Source organism: Coregonus clupeaformis, chromosome 16 (assembly GCF_020615455.1).
Source record: "Coregonus clupeaformis isolate EN_2021a chromosome 16, ASM2061545v1, whole genome shotgun sequence".
Taxonomy (NCBI): domain Eukaryota; kingdom Metazoa; phylum Chordata; class Actinopteri; order Salmoniformes; family Salmonidae; genus Coregonus; species Coregonus clupeaformis.
Window position 1 is genome coordinate 42167392 of NC_059207.1, and position 26463 is coordinate 42193854.

A 26463-nucleotide genomic window follows, 5' to 3' on the forward strand; every position below is an offset into this window, starting at 1 on the left:
TAGACCGGAACGGACTTTTTTTTAAATGGTAAACGGCCTCAGTGAACTATCTTGATTTATCCACCATCTTTGGTTAGCCAAGAAGAAACAAAGTAGCGAACGTGTAGTCATTCATTTATGAATGTATTGTATTATTAGCCCTATGTTTATTTGATTCAAGGTATGTATAGCTAGTTATATCGTACACACGAGAAAATGTTTGCGGGCCTGCCTGAGCTTGGGATATCTAATGGCGAGGATCTAAAAGAAACACTGACCAACTGCACAGAGCCTCTGAAAGCCATTGACCAGTTTCAGGTAAGCTAAACTGACGTTAGCTAGCAAGCTAACAGCTAGATAAAAACAGGACTAAAAGCATGTTGATACGAGCGTATCGACAAAGTGGTTCAAACTATGTATTGTGCTCATTAGTTACTATAATTATCAGTTAAGTTAGTGGTTAGTCAACGTATGTCATTCAAATAACGTTAGCCAGCCGTGTTAGTACGTAACAAGTCAGATAGTTAACGTTAGCTAGCTCTGGCCCAGGGCATCGTTCGGCAGCGCTCTCACGGTTGCCCTGAATTAATCGTTCGATGAATCACCCCATGGGGGAATTTTGTTTGGTGAATGGCTTCAGTAAACTTTTGTAACTTAGCTACCAAAGTAAAGATGTTGCTTGAGTTCTGAATAACATTTCTCTCTATTCGCGCCTTCTAATTTCTCCAAAATACGAGTGCGCATGCGCGTGGACCAGCGCTAGCTGGCGGTATGAAGTCAAAGTGCTCTAAAGTCGTGTATTTCAAACGGAAAACGTTTTGCAACGAAAACCAGTGGTGTATTCATTACACCGATTCTGTTTCGTCTGTTAACAGAAACGTTTACTCCAGACGCTGAGTTCCGGGGTGTATTACGGAAACCGTTTACCATTTAAGAACCAAACAAGCGTTTCAATTGGACAAATTCAGATAGGTCCCTCCCTGTACCGTTTGCTTCCGTTTTAAGAAACGTTTTGCAACAGAGTCGGAGTAATAAATACACCCCCGTTTTGTTATTAAACGGGAGTTGTAATTCAGACCTGTCTCTTTTATTTTTTTTATATGTGTCTGGAAGAAGGAACCCTGAAGACTTCACTCCACTTTAGAGCATGGAATAAGCGATAATTGAGAGATGTGCAAGTTGTGCCAAACACTTCGCAGATTACTCAGATTGGAATGGCAACGTGTGGAAACCATACAATTTAAAAATAACAACTACTTCTGTTTAAGAACCCAACAGCTTTTACGTGATGTTGAAGAGCATTTGGAGTAAACTGTTTCTGTTGCAAAACGTTTAGCAACAGAATTGGCGTAAGGAGGAATACACCTCAGGAGAGTCCCTCACAACGTTTTGTAACGAATCTGACTGTCATTAGTCAGTCGGTTATTTTTATGCGCTCTAGAGAACAACATACACTGAGTCTACCAAACATTAAGAACACCTTCCAAAATTCTCCTTTAATCTGTCTCCTTCCCTTCATCTACACTGATTTGAAGTGGATTTAACAGGTAATGTCAATAAGGGATCAAAGCTTTCACAAGGATTCACCTGGTCAGTCTGTCATGGAAAGGTGTCCTTATTGTTTTGTACACTCAGTGTAAACTTAGTTTTACCTACATTCAATACTAATTTCAGGTCAAGAAAGTTTTTCTGTAATACAATGAATGCAGACTGTAGTTCAGATAGAGCCTGGTCAACCGTGGGGGCAATAGCATACACAATAGTGTCATCGGCATACAAGTGCAGGTACATTTCTTTATTTTCTTTACAGACAAGTCGATATTGTTAATGTAAAAAGTACAGGACCCAGAATCGACCCCTGCGGGACACCTTTCATAATATCCAGGAAACCTGATTTAACACCATCAGTAGATGCACATTTTGAGTTCGATCTGTCAATTCATTTTTAAACCAGTTGCATGCAGCCTGGTCTAGGTCAATTGAGGAAAGCCTCTGAATTAGCAGTGAGTGATCAATAGTATCAAAAGCCTTTGACAGGTCAATGAAGAGGGCAGCACAATGTTGCCTTTTATCCATACAGTTAACCACATAATGTATAACTAGGGATGCAGCAGAGATAGTGCTATGACCTGGTCTAAAACCCGACTAATACATTTCAAGAAATATCTTACCTGAGAATTAATCAGATTCTAATATTTTAGCTAGGCAAGAAAGTTTAGAAATTGGGCAATTTAATTATGTAGGTTACAAGGGTCACCATCTTTGAAGGGGGAGTACATGGGCCGCCTTCCAAACCTTGGGGATAGTACCAGATATAATCATCAGATTAAAAATATGGGTTAATTATTCAGCAATCAGGGGGGCAGAGAATTGCAGCAAAAATGTATCAAGCATATCAGTGGATTTTCTTTTTTTCCAATCTTAAACAAGGCATCTAGCACATCACAGATAGTAAATTGTTGAAATGAAAACAAAGATTCACAAGAAGTTGACGGGTTAACCGTCGAGTCCGCTAGAGGGAAGAACAGTTGATTGACTGACCAGGGTCAATTAAACCACAGTTTCTCTCAAATAAAAAGCTTGCCGAGATGATACAATTATGATTCAAAGCATCACTTATCCCATTCTTTCTGAGTTATGATGCCAGAATCAGACAGAACTTGCTTAGGCAGAGCAGAAGAGGAATTTGTACGCTTCAATGAATTTATTGTTTGTGGCGCGCAGCATTGCGGTACCACGTACTGCTAGCAGCATTTTAGCCAAAAGTGTTATACTAGCTGTCTAGTCTGTGTTTTATAAATGTGCAATAAGCATAAAACACAATGATATAAGGAATTGGCAACTCGTTCTCATTCTGAGAAATAAGGTAGGCCACTTGATTTCAACATCTGAACAAAGTGGTCAGGCTAGCATGCTGTTCAAATAGTTGAAGGACGGAAAGAAGGGCGTGTTCATAATAGTTCAACTGTTCTGCCTTGTTAGCTAGCAAATAGATCCAAGTTGGCTAAAGTTGAAATATAAAGATTCCTATAAAGATGGTTACTCACGAGCACGTGGGCTTGTGCTTGAGAGATTGTTTATGAGACCTGTGTTAATTTTCTATTCAGTGATTATTGCAAAACAAAGCAGGTTAAACTTTTGATAAAATTATGAATAGGTCTTGTGATTGTGGAAGGCTTATATTTAGCCTAGGTATAATTTCACAAGCCCTGAATTCATTAGATTATTGCTGACTGTTTGACATGCAGTGTATTTGACCTTTTAATTGTACAACTAAGCATATTTAGAGAAAACATTTAAAAAATCGAGATAAATAGCGTGAATAAGATTGAAAAAATTGAGATTATTTTTAGGCCATATCGTCCAGCCCTAATTGAACTAGGCTTGGGCGGTATCCAGATTTTCATACTTCTCTCATCCCAGGATTTACGGTATTACCAGTATAGTACACAAGGGGGTGCAAAAAATGCAAGAAAAAGGGCTCTATGACCAGAATGCTAATAAAATTAGCACAAACGAATAGCTAAATCACATAGACGCTGTTAGCTAAATGCTAATGAGTGAAAATGAACATAAACTATTTGCAAAGACAGGGAAATCCAGCTCATAAAAGTTATACAAGCATAGTTAGTAGCTACCGAATGTCATTTTCAGTAAGTGTCAACATTTACAAGCGAAAGTGAAATTGTGCAAATGAACAAAGTTGTGAAGCATGCTTTTCTGAAGGAAGAGCAGGATGTGTATACGGAGCAGAGGGCAGAAAAACGAAGGAGAAAAAAACCCACAAGCTAATAGGAAGCACAGGGAAAAAATGGCACCTGTACAGATGACTCATCCAGAGCCCTTTGACTTCTGGCAGAAAGCCATTATAAGATATCACGTGAATGGCTCAACTGTTTCGGGGGAACAGCTTCATAATGTAAAATAATGTGACCGGTGAAATGAAGAACGCAATCTGCTTTATTTCCTAAAGTATTGCACATGTTGACTGCAGGTATAAACTTAAAGTAGATACAAATATTCAAATGTATTGAAAAACTTCAAATAAATAGTTTTGACGGTATTGGAAAACCATACTGTGGCTTTTTCCAAGTACCCCTGTATATACGGTTTACCGCCCAAGCCTAGATTTAACCACTTATATGGTCGGCCGACACCAAAAACAGTGAAGTTGATCGATCTACGTGGAGGGAGGAGCTTCTACTTCTAAAAATCCACCTTTCCAGAAATAAGTCTCTCACTGTTGCCGCTTGCTACAGACCCCCCTCAGCCCCCAGTTGTGCCCTGGACACCATATGTGAATTTCTTGCCCCCCATCTATCCTCAGAGTTCGTACTGCTTGGTGACCTAAACTGGGATATGCTTAACACCCCGGCCGTCCTACAATCTAAACTAGATGCCCTCAATCTCACACAAATCATCAAGGAACCAACCAGGTACAACCCTAAATCTGTAAACATGGGCACCCTCATAGATATCATCCTGACTAATTTACCCTCTAAATACACCTCCGCTGTCTTCAACCAGGATCTCAGCGATCACTGCCTCATTGCCTGCGCCTGTAATGGGTCCGCGGTCAAACGACCACTCCTCATCACTGTCAAACGCTCCCTAAAACACTACAGCGAGCAGGCCTTTCTAATTGACCTGGCCTGGATATCCTGGATGGATATTGACCTCATTCCGTCAGTAGAGGATGCCTGGATGTTCTTCAAAAGTGCTTTTCTCTCCATCTTAAATAAGCATGCCCCATTCAAAAAAGTCAGAACTAAGAACAGATATAGCCCCTGGTTCACCCCAGACTTGACTGCCCTTGACCAGCACAAAAACATCCTGTGGCGTACTGCATTAGCATCGACCAGCCCCCACGATATGCAACTTTTCAGGGAAGTCAGGAACCAATATACACAATCAGTTAGGAAAGCAAATGCTAGATTTTTCAAACAGAAATGTGCATCCTGTAGCACTAACTCCTAAACGTTTTGGGACACTGTAAAGTACATGGAGAATAAGAGCAACTCCTCCCAGCAACCCAATGCACTGAGGCTAGGAAACACTGTCACCACCGATAAATCTACGATAATCGAGAATTTCAATAATCATTTTGCTACGGCTGGCCATGCTTTCCACCTGGCTACCCCTACTCCGGCCACCAGCTCTGCACCCTCCGCTGCAAATTTCCCATGCCCCCCCCCCCCACACACTTCTCCTTCACCCGAATTCAGATAGCTGATGTCCTGAAAGAGCTGCTAAATCTGGACCCCTACAAATCATTGGACTAGACAATCTGGACCCTTTCTTTCTAAAATTAGCAGCCGAAATTGTCGCAACCCCTATTACTAGCCTGTTCAACCTCTTTCGTATCGTCTGAGATCCCCAGAGATAGGAAAGCTGCCGCGGTCATCCCCCTCTTCAAAGGGGGTGACACTCTAGATCCAAACTGTTACAGACCTACCCTGCCTTTTGAAAGTATTTGAAAGACAAGTTAACAAACAGATCACCGACCATTTTGAATCCCACCGTACCTTCTCCGCTATGCAATCTGGTTTCCAAGCTGGTCATGGGTGCACCTCAGCCACGCTCTAGGTCCTAAACGATATAATAACCGTGATCGATAAAAGACAGTACTGTGCAGCCGTCTTCATCGACCTGGCCAAGGCTTTTGACTCTGTCAATCACCGCATTCTTATTGGCAGACTAAATAGCCTTGGTTTCTCAAATGACTGCCTCGCCTGGTTCACCAACTACTTCTCAGAGTTCAATGTGTCAAATCGGAGGGGCTGTTGTCTGGACCTCTGGCAGTCTCTATGGGGGTGCCACAGGGTTCAATTCTCGGGCCGACTCTATTCTCTGTGTATATCAATGATGTTGCTCTTGCTGCTGGTGACTCTCAGATCCACCTCTATGCAGACGACACCATTTTGTATACATCTGGCCCTTCATTGGACACTGTGTTAACAAACCTCCAAACGAGCTTCAATGCCATACAACATTCCTTCCGTAGCCTCCAACTTCTCTTAAATGCTAGTAAAACTAAATGCATGCTCTTCAATCGAACGCTGCTTGCACCCGCCCGCCCGACTAGAATCACTACTCTCGGCGGGTCTGACTTAGAATATGTGGACAACTACAAATACCTAGGTGTCTGGTTAGACCGTAAACTCTCCTTCCAGACACACATTAAGCATCTCCAATCCAAAGTTAGATCTAGAATCAGCTTCCTATTTCGCAACAAAGCCTCCTTCACTCATGCTGCTAAACATGCCCTCGTAAAACGGACTATCCTACCGATCCTTGACTTCGGCGATGTCATTTACAAAATAGCTTCCAACACTCTCTACTCAGCAAATTGGATGTAGTCTATCACAGTGCCATCCGTTTTGTCACCAAAGCCCCATATACTACCCACCATTGTGACCTGTACGCTCTCGTTGGCTGGCCCTCACTACATATTCGTCGCCAAACCCACTGGCTCCAGGTCATCTATAAATCACTTCTAGGCAAATCCCCGCCTTATCTTAGATCATTGGTCACCATAGCAACACCCACCCATAGTATGCGTTCCAGCAGGTATATCTCACTGGTCATCCCCAAAGCCAACACCTCCTTTGGCCGCCATTCCTTCCAGTTCTCTGCTGCAAATGACTGGAACGAACTGCAAAAATCTCTGAAGCTGGAGACCCTTATCTCCCTCACTAACTTTAAGCAACAGTTGTCAGAGCAGCTTACCGATCACTGCACCTGTACACAGCCCATCTGTAATTAGCCCACCCAACTACCTCATCCCCATATTGTTATTTACATTATTTATTTTGCTCATTTGCACCCCAGTATCTCTATTTGCACATCATCTTCTGCACATCTATCACTCCAGTGTTAATACTAAATTGTAATTATTTTGCACTTTGGCCTATTTATTGCCTTACCTCCATAACTTTCTACATTTGCACACACTGTATATAGAGTTTCTATTGTGTTATTGACTGTACGTTTAGTTTATTCCATATGTAACTCTGTGTTGTTGTTTTTATCGCACTGCTTTGCTTTATCTTGGCCAGGTCACAGTTGTAAATGAGAACTTGTTCTCAACTGGCTTACCTGGTTAAATAAAGGTTAAATATAAAATAAAATACAAATAAAATGTTGTATATGACAATGAAATATTCTCATGATTACTGTCAAATGTGTTGCCAGCTTCAATTTTTACACATTTTCACAGAAAAAGTATATTTCAACACTGTCTGCTCAGGCAAATTTGCTCACTGCTAAACTTGGAACCAATCAGAACTCCTGTACATACCCCTCGTGATGAAGGCAGCCAATGGCCTGCTTCTATCTACGACGTAAACAGCACCTCTGATCTGCTGTGTGTTAAGAGGAATTATAAAATGGGTGGTTCGAGCCCTGAATGCTGATTCGCTGAAAGCCGTGGTATATGTAGCTCAGCTGGTAGAGCACGGCGCTTGTAACGCCAGGGTAGTGGGTTCGATCCCCGGGACCACCCATACACAAAAATGTATGCACGCATGACTGTAAGTCGCTTTGGATAAAAGCGTCTGCTAAATGGCATATTAAAAAATATATATATATATTTTTATATCAGACCGTATACCACGGGTATGACATAATATTTATTGTTACTGCTCTAGCAATAAGGCACCTCTGGGGTTTGTGGTATGTGGGCAATATACCACGGCTAAGGGCTGTATTCAGGCACTCCGCATTGCGTCGTGCTTAAGAACAGACCTTAGCCGTGGTATATTGGCCATATACCACACCCCCTCGAGCCTTATTGCTTATCTAACCAGTGGGGAATGTAAGGATTTATACCTTTTTTTTTTATAAAATTGTTTTAATTTCTATTTCATCTTTACATTAATTGTAATAATTTTCAGATTTCATCTCTTCAGTTTGTGTTGGAAAGAGAAGGGTTAATACTCAATATAAAAAATGATCCAATCAGGATTTTCTTTGGTGGTCTCTGGGTAGAAAAATCTAGCTAGCTCAACCAGCCATTGGCTAGGCCTTCAGAAGCTGGACAGAAGGCCTCTGCCATTCAACTGTATTAGAGCAGAATTTTGGAGTGACAGTGGAATGAACCAATCACATTTTGACTTGCAAGGTTGGGAGTTTTTTTTTTAAGTGACATGTCGGCCTAGACAGGTAATAATAATAATAATAATATGCCATTTAGCAGACGCTTTTATCCAAAGCGACTTACAGTCATGTGTGCATAAATTTTTGTGTATGGGTGGTCCCAGGGATCGAACCCACTACCTTGGCGTTACAAGCGCCGTGCTCTACCAGCTGAGCTACAGAGGACCACGGTCACTGCTGACAGCTCAAGAGGTAATGAATTCATCATACAGAATAGCAGGCTAATAAACATCCAATACAGTAGGTGGCGGGAATACACAAAAAAGTTGTAGTCTGCCATAAAGCGAAGAAGAGAGGAAGAGAAAGTAAGCAAGCAGGAGTTTTCCCATGCTGACGCTAGTAACGTTAGCTAACTTGTGTTGTAGTAGTGTGAAAATGGCGGCTGCAGCAGCTGTTATCAACTCCAAGGTGGATGTTGTTTGCTAATTTGTTAACATTACCCTTTTCAAGATTAACTTTCAAACTTTGTTTACAAATGATCATCTGGTTAGTGGCACTGTTTTTTTGATGCAGCTCACTTGCTGTTAGCTATCTCGTTGAAAAGAATGACTGTGAAACATTGTTGCATTTAAACTTTAGATCACTGTTTAGTGTGATGAAAGTGGTTAAATATATTTGCAATGAGAAGGAATAGCTGGTTTGTTAATTTTATTTTGCACATGAAATGGTTGTGCTTTTGTATTGGTGTGACTTCTTGGGGCCTATTGGAGTGAATGGGCTGCCTATTCTTTAACATTATTTGATGCTGTATGTTACTGCTGTCTCCTGTCTATCAGTAGTGTCTGTGTTTGACCAAAATTGGCTCTCCTTCAGCGTCATGTAGTGCAAAGGTATTACAGTTGCTGTCCTTTCAGCACTATGAGCCTGTCACCTTTGATGTGACACTGTTGTTGTCGCTATTGGTTATAGTGTGATAGTGGTGTTTGCTACCATAAGTTGTGTAAACAGTGCATTATTTTATGCTGTGTCATGTGTCCATGCCGGTTCTGTCTCTGTGTGTGCGGCAGCCCGAAGCGCAGCCAGGCGTGTTTGATTAATTCATAATGTCATATTTTCTTGATTTTTTTTTTGTTCGATACAACGTATAGGAAGATTTTTGGTCCCTCTGAAGGCTTAGGTCCTATAGTCACGGTTCGCCACTGGAACTAACGTTAGCTCCCGAAGACTGAAATAAGATAAATATCTGTTTTTCGAGTGCACTTGAAATATGCAGAATGCAATACTAATGGTCTTGATCATATGAAGAGGTAACGCCATTGACCATTTAGCCAATTTATTGAAAGCTAGCCAATGTTACTAGCCTAGCTGCTAATATTGTCAATGTGCCTGCTCAGGAAGCTAGGGTTTCATTAGCTGTCTCTGTCAGTGAATTCAATTTATTTTGAATCATGTTTTGGCATGGTTGTCTCATTTCAAGGTTCTAGTTGCAGGCTTAAAGAAACATTAAATAAAATAATTAGCATAGAAACCCAAATAAAAGCATGTAGATGGAAAGATGTGTGTGTCGTGTATGCTAGAATTAAGGTTTACAAACGACAGCTGCATATGCATATTAACCAATACATATGGCATAGCCTACACATATGGCATACCTTGCAATGCAATCCTCTCTAAAAACAGTTGTACAATGTGCCCTGCAATAAGATAACCAGAGTTTGATTTCTAAACTAGATGAGTTCTCAAATAGCAGCTGCCCAATCCCATGGTGGGCATGCATAATGTTGGATGCATTAGAATATAAGATATGGAGAATGATAAAGGGCCTGTAGGATTATAGAAAAAAGCAGTTGGGGAAATGAATGTTTGAGTTGCAAATACTAAATGTTCAGTGAATGTGAGTATATTTAGGTGGTTTAAATTATTAACTTTACTACTAACCTTATAAAAGTTGATGGTGCCAAAATCTTGCAAACGCATTTATTATTCTACTAACTATGACTGAGTGTGAGACATGTTTCCATAATGTACGTTTCATGCATATACACTACCGTTCAAAAGTTTGGGGTCACTTAGAAATGTCCTTGTTTTCGAAAGAAAAGCAATTTTTTTGTACATTAAAATGACATCAAATTGATCAGAAATACATTGTAGACATTGTTAATGTTGTAAATGGCTATTGTAGCTGGAAACGGCTGATAAAAAAAAAAAAAAAAAAAATATTTGAATATCTACATAGGCCCATTATCAGCAACCATCAGTCCTGTGTTCCAATGGCAGGTTGTGTTTGCTAATCCAAGTCTATCATTTTAAAAGGCTAATTGATCATTAGAAAACCCTTTTGCAATTGTTAGCACTGCTGAAAACTGTTGTGCTGATTTAAAGAAGCAATAAAACTGGCCTTCTTGAGACTAGTTGAGTATCTGGAGCATCAGCAATTGTGGGTTCGATTACAGGATCAAAATGGCCAGAAACAAAGAACTTTCTTCTGAAACTCGTCAGTCTATTCTTGTTCTGAGAAATGAAGGCTATTCCATGCGAGAAATTGCCAAGAAACTGAAGATATCGTACAAACTGGCTCTAACCAGAATAGAAAGAGGAGTGGGAGGCCCCGGTGCACAACTGAGCAAGAGGACAAATACATTAGTGTCTAGTTTGAGAAACAGACGCCTCACAGGTCCTCAACTGGCAGCTTCATTAAATAGTACCCGCAAAACACCAGTCTCAACGTCAACATTGAAGAGGCGACTCCGGGATGCTGATCTTCTAGGCAGAGTTGCAAAGAAAAAGCCATATCTCAGACTGGCCAATAAAAAGAAAAGATTAAGATGGGCAAAAGAACAGAGACACTGGATAGAGGAAGATTGGAAAAAAGTGTTATGGACAGACAAATCTAAGTTTGAGGTGTTCGGATCACAAAGAAGAACATTTGTGAGACGCAGACCAAATGAAAAGATGCTGGAGGAGTGCTTGATGCCATCTGTCAAGCATGGTGGAAGCAATGTGATGGTCTGGGGGTGCTTTGGTGGTGGTAAAGTGGGAGATTTGTAAAGGGTAAAAGGGATCTTTAAGAAGGAAGGCTATCACTCCATTTTGCAACGCCATGCCATACCCTGTGGACGGCGCTTGATTGGAGCCAATTTCCTCCGACAACAGGATAATGACTCAAAGCACAGCTCCAAACTATGCAATAACTATTTAGGGAAGAAGCAGTGAGCTGGTATTTTGTCTATAATGGAGTGGCCAGTCACCGGATCTCAACCCTATTGAGCTGTTGTGGGAGCAGCTTGAGATGATGACAAATTGACAGCTTAAATTTTTCTGCATGTTATTGGAGAGGATGCATTGGACATTTACAAAAGCTTTCAGCTAGACGAGGCAAACTTGACATTGACTGTGCTCATGGCTAGATTTGAGGAGTACTTTGTACCAAGCCAGAACGTCACGTTTTGAGAGCTACAAGTTTTTCTCTCATGATCAGAAACAGGGAGTCAGTTTTGACCAGTACTTGGTTGAGCTGAACACACTGAGCAAAACGTGTGAATTTGAAAATCTGAAAGACTCACTAGTGAAAGACCGGATAGTCTGTGGCATACTTGATAATGGACTCAAGGAGAGAGTGCTGCGTGAGCAAGATTTAACTTTGGATAAAGCAGTGAATGTGTCGAGCAGCTGAAACCACCAGAGCACGTCAGTGCGTGCAATAAAAAGAGAGGCGCAACACACACAACGCTTTACAAAACAAAAACAAGCAAAAGAGAAAAATCAAAACACTACATGTGGAAAATGTGGAGTTATCCACAAGCCCAAAAATTGCCATGCATATGGCAAATCGTGTAACAACTGTGTGAAAAAGAATCATTTCTCAAAATGCTGTCAGCACAGTCTGCTCCACTCAGATGTCTTCTGGAACAGAAAAACAAATGGGAATGGTCCCATGAGCAGGAAAACTGCTTCAAAAACCTAAAGGCAATCACAGAAGAGCCAGTGCTCAGGTTCTATGATCCAGAGAAAAGCACAAGGATTTCTGCAGATGCATCACGGTTTGGCCTGGGAGCAGTTCTTCTGCAACAGCATGACGACACATGGCAACCTGTCGCTTATGTGTCCAGATCCTTGACAGGCGCAGAAACAAGGTATGCACAAATAGAGAAAGAACTACTGGCGAGCACATGTGTGCGAAAGGTTTCACCAATACGTCTACGGACAAGCCTTCCAAGTAGAAACCGACCACAAACCATTGGTGTCAATCATGTCTAAGCCACTGAATGGTTGTCCAATGAGAATCCAGAGAATGTTGATCAGACTGCAAAAGTATGATGTGAAGATGATCTACACCCCGGGAAAGTTCATGTTCACCACCGACACTCTTTCTTGAGCAGTCGACAAGAACGAGAGCGCCGACACACAGAAAAACACTGAGATTCAGGCCTACGTCGACATGATCGTTGCATCACTTCCTGTTTCTTCTGAGAGAATGGCGCAGATCAAAAGAGATACAGCAGCTGACCAAACAATACTAATAGGATGGCCTGCACAGAAAAACAACTGTCCAAGGAGAATACAGGATTACTGGATGTGCAGAGCAGAGCTCACTGTTGTGGATGACATAGTGTTCAAAGGCAACAAGAAATGCTACAGAAAATACACGAGGGCCACTTGGGTGATGAAAAATGCAAACGACAAGCACAAGAAGTAATGTACTGGCCAAGAATGAACCAGGAAATCAGCCAGACCACTGCTTCATGTGAACTGTGTTTGACCTACAGGCCAAAGCAGCAAGCAGAACCGCTAATGCCTCATCCAGTACTCAACTGACCCTACTACAAAGTTGGAGTTGACCTTTTTGACTGCAAAGGCAAAAGTCACATTGTTGTTACCGACTACTACTCAAACTACCCTGAAGTAGCAACACTGCCAACTACCTCCAGCAAAGCTGTAATCACCTACACTGAGGGAAAAAAGTATTTGATCCCCTGCTGATTTTGTAAGTTTGCCCACTGACAAAGACATGATCAGTCTATAATTGTAATGGTAGGTTTATTTGAACAGTGAGAGACAGAATAACAACAACAACAAAAATCCAGAAAAACACATGTCAAAAATGTTATTAATTGATTTGCATTTAAATGAGGGAAATAAGTATTTGACCCCTCTGCAAAACCCTTGTTGGCAATCACAGAGGTCAGATGTTTCTTGTAGTTGGCCACCAGGTTTGCACACATCTCAGGAGGGATTTTGTTCCACTCCTCTTTGCAGATCTTCTCCAAGTCATTAAGGTTTCGAGGTTGACGTTTGGCAACTCAAACCTTCAGCTCCCTCCACAGATTTTCTATGGGATTAAGGTCTGGAGACTGGCTAGGCCACTCCAGGACCTTAATGTGCTTCTTCTTGAGCCACTCCTTTGTTGCCTTGGCCTTGTGTTTTGGGACATTGTCATGCTGGAATACCCATCCACGACCCATTTTCAATGCCCTGGCTGAGGGAAGGAGGTTCTCACCCAAGATTTGATGGTACATGGCCCCGTCCATCGTCCCTTTGATGCAGCGAAGTTGTCCTGTCCCCTTAGCAGAAAAACACCCCCAAAGCATAATGTTTCCACCTCCATGTTTGACAGTGGGGATGGTGTTCTTGGGGTCATAGGCAGCATTCCTCCTCCTCCAAACACGGCGAGTTGAGTTGATGCCAAAGAGCTCGATTTTGGTCTCATCTGACCACAACACTTTCACCCAGTTCTCCTCTGAATCATTCAGATGTTCATTGGCAAACTTCAGACGGGCCTGTAAATGTGTTTTCTTGAGCAGGGGGACCTTGCGGGCCCTGCAGGATTTCAATCCTTCACGGCGTAGTGTGTTACCAATTGTTTTCTTGGTGACTATGGTCCCAGCTGCCTTCAGATCATTGACAAGATCCTCCTGTGTAGTTCTTGGCTGATTCCTCACCGTTCTCATGATCATTGCAACTCCACGAGGTGAGATCTTGCATGGAGCCCCAGGCCGAGGGAGATTGACAGTTCTTTTGTGTTTCTTCAATTTGCGAATATTCGCACAAACTGTTGTCACCTTCTCACCAAGCTGCTTGGTGATGGTCTTGTAGCCCATTCCAGCCTTGTGTAGGTCTACAATCTTGTCCCTGACATCCTTGGAGAGCTCTTTGGTCTTGGCCATGGTGGAGAGTTTGGAATCTGATTGATTGCTTCTGTGGACAGGTGTCTTTTATGCAGGTAACAAGCTGAGATTAGGAGCACTCCCTTTAAGTGCTCCTAATCTCAGCTCATTACCTGTATAAAAGACACCTGGGAGCCAGAAATCTTTCTGATTGAGAGGGGGTCAAATACTTATTTCCCTCATTAAAATGCAAATCAATTTATAACATTTTTGACATGTGTTTTTTCTGGATTTTGTTGTTGTTATTCTGTCTCTCACTGTTCAAATAAACCTACCATTTAAAATTATAGACTGATCATTTCTTTGTCAGTGGGCAAACGTACAAAATCAGCAGGGGATCAAATACTTTTTTTCCTCCTCACTGTACTTGAAATCAGTCTTCGCAAGACATGGGGTTGCGTCTGAACTGTACTCGGACAATGGCCCGCAGTTCTCAAGTTCTGAATTCCGATCGTTCGCTAATGACTGGGGATTCCGACACAATACCTCCAGCCCCAACTACCCAAGGTCCAACGGCTTAGCAGAATGTTCAGTCAAAATAGTCAAATGTCTGATGATAAAGGCACACGATGGAAAGGAGGACTTCCTAAAAAGTATGATCTACTGCAGCACACCGCTGCAGAATGGACTTTCACCTGCACAAATGTTGATGGGACGTCGCATCAGAACCAACCTACCATCCATGAGGACTTGCTAACACCCAGAGGTGCTTACAACGTCAAACTCGCAAAGGAAAAACAGAAAGACAAACAAAAACAGCGACACGACAAAAGTGCAAGACACTTACCTGAACTGAAACATGGAGATCATGTACGACTCCGAGACATCACTACAGGAACCTGGATGCAGCAAGGGTGCGTGCAGAGAGAAGTTGCACCGCGATCCTATGAGATCCAAACGGAGCATGGATCACAACTGAGACGAAACAGAGTGGATCTAAGGCTTCAGCCATTCACTCAAGGGACTGAGGATCATCAGGAGGATACTGCTGAAGTGTCAAATGCCTTTACCAATGGACAATTGTCAGAACACCCTGACTGACAATGAACGCTGTCCAACTGCTTCAGGAAGCACTTCAGCAGAACGACCAAAAAGGACTATCAGAGCCCTTGAAAGGCTTATTGAGGGGCATCTGGATTGGATGTTTTTGTTTACGTGAAAAGAAATAGCCACAATAGAGTATTGTTGGACAGAGACTGCATTTAGTTGAGAAAAAGAAAAATGGGAAAGAAATGTTTATTATTGAAAATTGCATGTTATGCAGGTTGAGTAAACAAATGTGATGTGACATGTTTAGTTACAGAGAAAAAGTAGTTTTCTTTGTAAGGAAGGAAGATGTGTTGTTATGTGTTAAGGGGGGGAGGTTGAAGTATGCCTTGCATGGCTACACAAGGAGATTTCTGGCTAAAGTATCAGTTTATTAAAAGTAGTTCAACCTACGCCCCAGTTTGTCATTATTCAAAGGAACAAACATAAGAAATAGTAAAAGTAACCTACCCAACCCTGGTAAACAGGCTCCATGAGTAACGTTAGAGTACACAAAATTATCCCTGCAATGATTATCAAATGAATAACACCACCATGTCAGTGCATTGATTATTATCACACCTTCATCAGTCTGATGTCTTTGGTCTGTCTGGGCTGTGTTGTTTTGCAGACAGAAAATGGCATTTTGTTACCAACTCTTCAGTCAGCTCTTCCCTTTCTGGACCTTCACGGAACTCCTCGGTTGGAGTTTCACCAGTCTGTCTTTGACGAGCTTCGTGACAAGTTGATGGAGCGAGTCGCCACTATCGCAGAGGACAAGGATGAGGACCGGTGCGACATCTAAGCTAGTAAACAGCAGGTCTTCATAGAGAACTCATCAACAATTGTACATGTATGTTAGACATTGAGTTTCTGGGTATTCCTCCTCCCTCTACAGTTATGGTAAACTTGAAGAGCTGCTGGAGAAGAGCTTCCCGCTGGTGAAGATGCCTTCCATTCAGCCAGTGGTCATGCAGGTGCTGAAGTATCTTCCAAAGGCAAGTCTCGGTCTTCCCACCTGCATTAGGGGAAACAGCACCACTGTTCGTCCCAGCTCCTTTGTTATTGTTTTGTTGTTGAAACGGAGGAGAGGAGCATCCGGCAGCATGGTAAAAACATGTCAAGTACATACTCTGCTGTTCAATTGCGCGTGCAATGATGTCCGAGGCGGGGGGGAAATACAGTGTTCGTTGTTTGCAGTAACTTCTTTGTTGTTTTAATATCTCAAACGGACGTGGCAGTTTCACCAATTAATGATTCTAGCTTTAAGTGAATGCACGTCATTAACCCACAATGCAGATCTTTTTCTATTTATAGTTCTTTGCACATCACAGTAGCCATGATAAGATGCTTGTTTTGCATGATTCTTTCTCCAAAGCACCTTGATCTCTACCACAGCTCAGTGTTTGAAATGTATGTCCTGATCTACTGTTTATTTTCCTATGAACAGGTGCCAGAGAAAAAGCTGAAGCTTGTGATGGCTGATAAGGAACTGTATAAAGTCTGTGCTGTTGAGGTGAAGAGGCAGATCTGGCAGGACAACCAGGCTCTCTTCGGAGATGAGGTCTCGCCCTTGCTTAAGCAGTATATCGTGGCGAAGGAGGCAGCACTTTTTAGCAATGATCTCTCCATTCTGCACAACTTCTTCAGCCCCTCCCCCAAAGCAAGACGCCAAGGAGAGGTGAGCCACCCCAGTACATCTGGATGTTTTCATTACCTTTTGACTCCCAATAGATTCTGTTCACATTCCAAAAAGCATTTGTTATGATTAGGGCCAGGAACCCATTATAACAAGTAGGGCTGTGACGATACCAGTATCGCAATATTTTTTGGGACAACATAACAATGTTTAAAATTGTTTTCCTAAAGAAGTTAAATCTGCTTTGTGTTTTGTTTCCTTGCCACGATACTAACAAGTATCGCATACTGGTATCGTCCCGGCCCTAATAACAAGAGTCCATCGTTTTTCCTCCTCAGTCAACCATTTGTTGGTCTGTACATTCAAGAGAGAGTTGGGTGTGCTTGAGACAAACCCTTTTTCTGTATAGGTAGTCTTGAAACTGACCCAGATGATTGGGAGGAATGTGAAGCTGTATGACATGGTGCTCCAGTTTCTGCGAACACTTTTCCTGCGTACTCGTAACGTCCACTACTGCACCCTGCGTGCAGAGCTGCTCATGTCACTCCATGACCTGGACATCAGCGAGATCAGCTCAGTAGACTCCTGCCACAAGGTATGCCCAAACCCTGGGAAAGAGACTCTGCAACTCATCTGAGTTGCTTTCTGTAGGCAAACAGGAAAAGTATTGATTTCAAATATATATATATATTTTTTTGCAAATATGTTGGCGAATGTTTGGCATGCTGATGCAGAGTGCTGTATTTACGTCTATATCTTGGCAGTTCACCTGGTGCTTGGATGCCTGTATCCGTGAGAAGTTTGTGGATGCCAAGCGAGCCCGGGAGTTGCAAGGGTTTCTGGATGGAGTGAAGAAAGGACAGGAGCAAGTACTTGGGTGAGAGAAGAAGAATGGAGGAAATGTGATTGAACATGGCTTATCATTGCAACATTTTTAGGATTAATAAAAATATGTGACAAAAATGTTAAAGGTCTTCTTGCTTTCCAGTGACCTGTCCATGATACTGTGTGACCCATTTGCCAGTAACACCCTGGTTTTGAGTACGGTCCGAAACCTGCAAGAATTGCTAAGCCAGGACGCTCTACCCAGAGTAAGACATTCAATGTTGTCATTTGTGGCCTTATGTTTTTGTGTCCATTTCCATATTCTGTCAATGCTATGTGGAGACCTATTGCCACTACTAAAGAGAGATGTTACTGTGTGAATGAACAGGACAGTCCAGACCTGATGCTGCTACTCAGAATGCTGTCTCTTGGACAAGGTGCTTGGGATATGATTGACAGCCAGGTCTTTAAAGAGCCTCGATTGGTATGCAGTCACTTCTTATTTCCACTAGTATTATTTTATAATCATGTATTTTTCTTCAGTGAGTTTACCTGTCTGTATTACATTACTTATGAGCTACATGGCAACAATAGTTTGATGTGCAGAGCAGGAAAACAACCTCTTTACAATTAACTACAGCTAGATGGGGTAAATGCGACAAAACCAGCCAGGGCAGAGACTCATCATATTTGATTCCTTCCCTCTCAGGAACTGGAAGTTGTGACCCGTTTTCTCCCAGCCATGTTGTCAGTACTTGTGGACGACTACACCTTCACTGTAGAACAGAAACTCCCTAGTGAGGATAAGACCTCCCTCTCCTACCCCACAGCCCTGCCTGATAACTTCAGCAAGTAACTACTGGGATGGGATGTCACATAGGGGAAGGGGTTAGAATGGGACATACTGTTACTTTGTAAGACTTGGCATGCCTGTATTTCAATTGTGTAAATGTGTGTTGACATTAAGAACATTATCATGTTGTTTACTCCAATTAGGGAAGGGGTGGTGGGGTTGGAAAGTAATAAAGGGAAATATATTTTTAAGTGTGTGTGCGTGTGTGTGTGCGTGTGTGTGCGTGTGTGCGTGTGTGTGTGTGTATATATATATATGTGTGTGAGATAGATTATATCTTTCTATATATATATATACACACACAGTGGGGAGAACAAGTATTTGATACACTGCCGATTTTGCAGGTTTTCCTACTTACAAAGCATGTAGAGGTCTGTAATTTTTATCATAGGTACACTTCAACTGTGAGAGACGGAATCTAAAACAAAAATCCACAAAATCACATTGTATGATTTTTAAGTAATTAATTTGCAATTTATTGCATGAAATAAGTATTTGATACATCAGAAAAGCAGAACTTAATATTTGGTACAGAAACCTTTGTTTGCAATTACAGAGATCATACGTTTCCTGTAGGTCTTGACCAGGTTTGCACACACTGCAGCAGGGATTTTGGCCCACTCCTCCATACAGACCTTCTCCAGATCCTTCAGCTTTCAGGGCTGTTGCTGGGCAATACGGACATTCAGCTCCCTCCAAAGATTTTCTATTGGGTTCAGGTCTGGAGACTGGCTAGGCCACTCCAGGACCTTGAGATTCTTCTTACGGAGCCACTCCTTAGTTGCCCTGGCTGTGTGTTTCGGGTCGTTGTCATGCTGGAAGACCCAGCCACGACCCATCTTCAATGCTCTTACTGAGGGAAGGAGGTTGTTGGCCAAGATCTCGCGATACATGGCCCCATCCATCCTCCCCTCAATACGGTGCAGTCGTCCTGTCCCCTTTGCAGAAAAGCATCCCCAAAGAATGATGTTTCCACCTCCATGCTTCACGGTTGGGATGGTGTTCTTGGGGTTGTACTCATCCTTCTTCTTCCTCCAAACACAGCGAGTGGAGTTTAGACCAAAAAGCTCTAGTTTTGTCTCATCAGACCACATGACCTTCTCCCATTCCTCCGCTGAATCATCCAGATGGTCATTGGCAAACTTCAGACGGGCCTGGACATGCGCTGGCTTGAGCAGGGGGACCTTGCGTGCCGTGCAGGATTTTAATCCATGACGGCGTAGTGTGTTACTAATGGTTTTCTTTGAGACTGTGGTCCCAGCTCTCTTCAGGTCATTGACCAGGTCCTGCCGTGTAGTTCTGGGCTGATCCCTCACCTTCCTCATGATCATTGATGCCCCACAAGGTGAGATCTTGCATGGAGCCCCAGACCGAGGGTGATTGACCGTCATCTTGAACTTCTTCCATTTTCTAATAATTGTGCCAACAGTTGTTGCCTTCTCACCAAGCTGCTTGCCTATTGTCCTGTAGCCCATCCCAGCCTTGTGCAGGTCTACAATTTTATCCCTGATGTCCTTACACAGCTCTCTGGTCTTGGCCATTGTGGAGAGGTTGGAGTCTGTTTGATTGAGTGTGTGGACAGTTGTCTTTTATACAGGTAACGAGTTCAAACAGGTGTAGTTAATACAGGTAATGAGTGGAGAACTGGAGGGCTTCTTAAAGAAAAACTAACATGTCTGTGAGAGCTGGAATTCTTACTGGTTGGTAGGTGATCAAATATTTATGTCATGCAATAAAATGCAAATTAATTACTTAAAAATCATACAATGTGATTTTCTGGATTTTTCCGCCTCTCACAGTTGAAGTGTACCTATGATAAAAAATTACAGACCTCTACATGCTTTGTAAGTAGGAAAACCTGCAAAATCGGCAGTGTATCAAATACTTGTTCTCCCCACTGTATATGCGAGAAGAAAAAAAACATGGGGGATTGGAAGTGATGCAGACAAATACATTGATGGAAGTTACAATCTATCTGCAATATTAAAGCTGATCTACCCCTAAAAAAAAAGAGAATATTATCATGTAAAAAATGTAGAATGTAAAACACGTAGTATTGAGATTCTAAAATATACATTGAAATTATCAATGTTATTTACGGTGTACATGAAACTGCTATACGTTTAATGAGGACAGACCTGGGTTAAAATAATATTTAGGGTATTTCAATTACTTTCAAAGGTATTTGGAAGTAAGTATTTTTAGATATTTTTATTTATTTGAAAAGACAAGTAGTTGAATATTGGAATGTATTTGGAAATGCACTTGGAATGTATTTGGAAATGTATTTGGAAAGTTTTTGAAAATACTCAAATACACTGACACAAATACACTCCCATGCATTTAACTCAGGTATTTAAAAATAGTATTTGAAATAAGTATTTGAAAATACTTCCAATAGAAGTAGTTGATTCGTGCCACATAATTTGAAAATACTCAAATACACAGAAAATAAGTATTTAAATAACATACTCAAATACACATGTATTTGAACCCAGGTCTGAATGAGGACCCTCTTTGATTAAAGTAAGTTCTCCCCTGCACTAGGTACCTGCAGGAGAACAGGGTGGCTTGTGAGATGGGTCTGTACTACGCACTCCACATTGCCAAGCAGAGGAACAAGAATGCCTTACAAAGGTTACTTCCTGCATTGGGTAGGTTCTGCACTTGTTTTGCCACAGGTTAATAGAAGGAAAGAAATTGTGTTAGTAAATTGTTGTTAACCTGGCTCTCACCATTGTTTTGTCTCTGTCTTGTAACTGTAGTGGAGACCTACAACGACATGGCCTTTGGGGACATCTTCCTGCACCTCCTGACAGGACACCTCACCTTGCTCTCTGATGAGTTTGGGACTGAAGAGTTCTGCTCTGCCGTGTTTGATGGCTTCCTCCTCACCTCTTTCTCCAGGTCTGTCTTGTCCTGGGACATACAGGAGATTACTGCGAATATTGCATTTGAAATTAATGGAAATGTTACTTCACATTTATGAAATGTGAGAAATTGAGGTAGAGTACTATACTTCCTGTACTAATGGTAATATATTTTGCCTTTCTTATCTCACATAAACCATAACTCCCTAACATATTTATATGTGTATTCCAGTAAAGAAAATGTCCACAGACACAACTTACGCCTGTTGCTTCACCTTCACCAGAAAGTGCTGCCATCTTGTGTGGAGACCTTAGTGAAAACCCTGGAACCACCAAAACAGGTGGGCAAACTGCCACATTGCATGAAATAGGTTCCAAATGTATGTATTAAAGAGATTGAAGGGGATCCTGAGCGCTTACAAATTCGTAACATATTGTACGAATTGCAATTCAGTATTGCAGGTTTATTATATCTTTTTTATTTGCACAATATATCATACTAAATAGATGATGTTGTGCACAATTTTCAGCGACCCGTTTTTGCTTGTGAGCGCTGCTTTCAGAATTACTGGTGTAAATTCTACAAAACCTTTTAACGCATCTTTAATTGAAACACCTGAATAACTAATGGTGTAATCATGCATTTGTCCCATGAAAACATTATATTAACCACATAAGATCAATGATTGGGGTTAGGTTAATATATTTAGTCTGTGGCTCACACTAGGTGGTGAGTGTTTGGGGGCGGAGCCAGTCTAGGAATATCCAATCACACAACATGATTGTTGTAGACACACCACTTCGCATATAAGTAGCCGTAATGCGCTCTCATCTAACTTCTTTCATCTTCCTCACGGATTTGATGTAGATCCTCTACGACTCTCCTAAGGATGGACTTGGACCTCTGCTTTCCTGCTAACCTGTTCACAGGTGGACCATAAAGGACTCCGCCGCCAAGCATAGGATAGCAGCTTCTCGCGAGAGAGGATTGAGCTCACAACGAAAACTACTTCTCAGTGTCTAGGCTCACGGTCATTCGTCGCAGATGCTTCAAGGTCCCGCCCCAACGATTCCCGTGGAGGAAAGAGAGGGAGCCGGTCCTAGGGGTCCCTCCCCACCGGCAGAGGGGAGCAGGTCATTGTTCACACGATGTTCGGCCCTGCCCCCTCCCGGGCTGAATATTGCAGGAGGGGCATGTCTGCTCCACCAGAGCGCGTTCCCCAGTGCAGCGACCCATTGTTTTATATCAAAGCACAGGAAAGATGGAGCAGACCACTTTCCCCGGAGTGTCCTACATACCGTAGCGCTCCCCTCGACACCCTTGTTAGTCGAGTCAGAGGCCGGAAGACAATATTTAAGTTGCCACAAAGCACTATCCCCGTTCCGTGTGCATTTATTGCCTTTTCAAATGAAAATACCACTGTTGCACCAAAGCGTTTCGCCAAGGGCACAGAACATGTTACGGCAGTGACCAACTTGCCACACAGGCAGAGAACTGGTGTGTGTGTGCACAGTCCATCCCTGGGTTCTATCCATCCATGGTTACGAGAGGCTACCGAATTCAGTTCGCCAGAGAACCTCCCACATTCAACAGAATGTTGGTTTCAGTAGCGACTGGCGACTCAGCTCAAATACTAGAACAGGAGATCTCCTCTCTGTTGAGCAAAAGGGAGATCAAAGTAGTAGTAGTCCCGTGTAGCTCAGTTGGTAGAGCATGGCACTTGCAACGCCAGGGTTGTGGGTTCGATTCCCATGGGGGACCAGTATGAAAATGTATGCACTCACTAACTGTAAGTCGCTCTGTAAAAGAGCGTCTGCTAAATGACTAAAATGTAAAATGTAGCAGCAGCAGAAGCCCAGAGCGGTTTTTCCTGGTTCCCAAGAAGGGTAGGGCAGCGCCGCCATTTTGGACCTACGGATCCTCAACAACTATCTGAGAAAGTTCACGTTCTGTATGCTTACGCAAAACGTGTGGTCTCTCTTCATTCGTCAAGGCTATTGGTTCATTACAATCGATCTGCAGGATGCCTATTTTCACAAGCGTTCTGCCAGAACACAGGAGATTTCTCAGGTTTGCCTTTTGAGGCAGCTCAATGATATGAGTGAGGTGTCTCATCATGTTTCCCTTCACGCTCTGCGTAAGGAAGACAACATGTACTTAGAAGTGAGATGAACGCGTATTACAGCATCTTACACTATCGGTCAAAAGTTTTAGAACACCTACTCATTCAAGGGTTTTTCTATATGTTTAGTGTTTTCTACATTGTAGAATAATAGTGAAGACATCAAAACTATGAAATAACACATGGAATCATGTAGTAACCAAAAAAGTGTTAAACAAAACAAAATATATTTTATATTTGAGATTCTTCATATAGCCACCCTTTGCCTTGATGACAGCTTTGCACACTCTTGACATTCTCTCAACCAGCTTCACCTGGAATGCTTTTCCAACAGTCTTGAAGGCGTTCCCACATATGCTGAGCACTTGTTGGCTGCTTTTCCTTCACTCTGCCGTCCGACTCATCCCAAACCATCTCAATTGGTTTGAGGTCGGGGGATTGTGGAGGCCATGTCATCTGATGCAGCACTCAATCACTCTCCTTCTTGGTAAAATAGCCCTTACACTGCTTGGAGGTGTGTTGGGTCGTTGTCCTGTTGAAAAACAAATGATAGTCCCACTAAGCCCAAACCAGATGGGATGGCGTATCGCTGCAGAATGCTGTGGTAGCCATGCTGGTTAAGTGTGCCTTGAATTCTAAATAAATCACAGACAGTGTCACCAGCAAAGCACCCCCACACCATAACACCTCCTCCTCCATGCTTTACGGTGGGAACTACACATGCGGAGATCATACGTTCACCCACACCGCGTCTCACAAAGACACAGAGGTTGGAACCAGAAATCTCACATTTGGACTCCAGACCAAAGGACAAATGTCCAGCGGTCTAATGTCCATTACTCGTGTTTCTTGGCCCAAGCAAGTCTCTTCTTATTATTGGTGTCATTTAGTAGTGGTTTCTTTGCAGCAATTTGACCATGAAGGCCTGATTTACACAGTCCCCTCTGAACAGTTGCTGTTGAGATGTGTCTGTGACTTGAACTCTGTGATGCATTTATTTGGGCTGCATTCTGAGGCTGGTAACTCTAATGAACTTATCCTCTGCAGCAGAGGTAACTCTGGGTCTTCCATTCCTGTGGCGGTCCTCATGAGAGCCAGTTTCATCATAGCACTTGATGGTTTTTGCGACTGCACAAAGTTCTTGAAATGTTCTGTATTGACTGACCTTCATGTCTTAAAGTAATGATGGACTGTTCTTGCCATAATATGGACTTGGTGTTTTACCAAATAGGGCTATCTTCTGTATAACCCCCCTACCTTGTCACAACACAACTGATTGTCTCAAATGCATTGAGAAGGCACACCTGTTAATTGAAATGCATTCTAGGTGACTACCTCATGAAGCTGGTTGAGAGAATGCCAAGGGTGCAAAGCTATTTGTGGCTATTTGAAGAATCTCAAATATAAAATATATTTTGATTTGTTTAACACTTTTTTGGTTACTACATGATTCCATATGTGTTATTTCATAGTTTTGATGTCTTCACTATTATTCTACAATGTAGAAAATAGTAAAAATTAAGAAAAACCCTTGAATGCGTAGGTGTTCTAAAACTTTTGACCGGTAGTCTATATTTGGATCTTCCTAGATTGGCTCCGCCCCCAGGCAATCCCCATTGTGAGACTCTTCACTCATAATATCATAGAGCTGGGGTTACATCAAGTAACCTTACGTTTTACAGTTCTGACAATTTACATGTTTGTTTTTTTACTCTGAACTTCACCTATGGCTTATAACAGAGTTTTTCCTAGTCAGGTCACATAGTCCCGTACCATAGTCAGGGCCATGGGAAAGCTCCTGGCCCAATGACACAGCTACTGTATTTCCAGATTCTTCATTCTCTGTTCTCCGTGCTTCTCTGGTGTCCACAGAGCAGTGACCAGGTAAAGGAGCTGTACACCCAGCTGACAGAGAAAGTGGAGGCCCAAAGGAAGAGTCCTCCCCAGCCAGACGAAGCCCCCTCCCTGGACCTGGGGCTCCATCCTGTTAAAGTGCCCACTACAGCCTCCATTCCAACAACATCGCTCTGAGAGAGGTGGTGGTAGTGAGTAGCAAAAGAAGGAAACCCAGTGGTCTGAAAAAAGGATGCTGATATTACATGTAGAATTTAGGTCGTCTCATGAAACCACATACAAAATTACAAAATGTAATTTCCTCTATAGGTACTGTGGTCAAGGTTTAGTTCATTTTCTAATGCTTGTTTTTTTTAAGATGTCTTATTTGAAGCAGTCTTCCGGCTTTAAAAATGTAACTCATTTGCCAATGTTTTTCAGTGTGAATTATTACTTTTGATTTTATAAATATGTAGTCTTGCTTAATTATTGTTGAAAGTATATTTTTTTATGTACTGTAATCTATCTAGACTGAATGTAAATGTGTATGTACTGTTTGGTTTGTGTCAGTGGTGAGGCAAGCTGTAAATAAAATAATTTAGAAGTTTATACTATATATACAAGAGTATGTGGACACCCCTTCAGCCATGCAATTTCCATAGACAAACATTGGCAGTAGAATGGCCTTACTGAAGAGCTCAGTGACTTTCAACGTGGCACCGTCATAGGATGCCACCTTTCCAACAAGTCTGTTTCTGCCCTGCTAGAGCTGCCCCGGTCAACTGTAAGTGCTGTTATTGTGAAGTGGAAATGTCTAGGAACAACAACGGCTCAGCTGCGAAGTGGTAGGCCGCACAAGCTCACAGAATGGGACCGCCGAGTGCTGAAGCGCGTAAAAACAGTCTGTCCTCCTTTGCAACACTCACTACCGAGTTCCAAACTGCCTCTGGAAGCAAGGTCAGCACAATAACTGTTCGTCGGGAGCTTCATGAAATGGGTTTCCATGGCCGAGCAGACTCACACAAGCCTAAGATCACCATGCGCAATGCCAAGC

General features: G+C 42.3%; 1 protein-coding gene across 5 annotated transcripts; it reads left to right on the forward strand.

Annotated features, from left to right (window-relative positions):
* LOC121584697 (negative elongation factor B-like) lies at positions 1-26029 on the forward strand. 5 transcript variants are annotated; one of them, XM_045225719.1, is made up of 13 exons: positions 1-297; positions 15898-16058; positions 16165-16264; positions 16717-16947; positions 17315-17500; positions 17670-17782; positions 17894-17996; positions 18119-18214; positions 18440-18582; positions 21131-21237; positions 21349-21490; positions 21738-21794; positions 22322-23200. In XM_045225719.1, exons 1-12 carry the CDS (start codon positions 196-198, stop codon positions 21766-21768), a joined length of 1515 nt encoding a protein of 504 aa, XP_045081654.1. In that variant the 5' UTR covers positions 1-195; the 3' UTR covers positions 21769-21794; positions 22322-23200. The 5 variants fall into 5 exon arrangements, with proteins under 5 accessions (XP_045081654.1, XP_045081653.1, XP_045081652.1 ...); XM_045225718.1 differs by lacking the exon at positions 22322-23200 and adding an exon at positions 25449-25533 and having other exon boundaries at positions 2-297; XM_045225717.1 differs by having other exon boundaries at positions 2-297; positions 21686-21794.
* The last annotated feature ends 434 nt before the right edge of the window (positions 26030-26463 follow it).

Excerpts from the sequence above, each read along its gene's own strand:
- LOC121584697 (XM_041900746.2), top strand. The coding sequence starts at position 196 with ATGTTTGCGGGCCTGCCTGAGCTTGGGATATCTAATGGCGAGGATCTA. Across the intron at positions 17,997-18,118 it reads GCCAGGACGCTCTACCCAGA|GACAGTCCAGACCTGATGCT; the intron begins GTAAGACATTCA and ends GTGAATGAACAG. Across the intron at positions 21,491-21,685 it reads CTCCTCACCTCTTTCTCCAG|TAAAGAAAATGTCCACAGAC; the intron begins GTCTGTCTTGTC and ends TGTGTATTCCAG.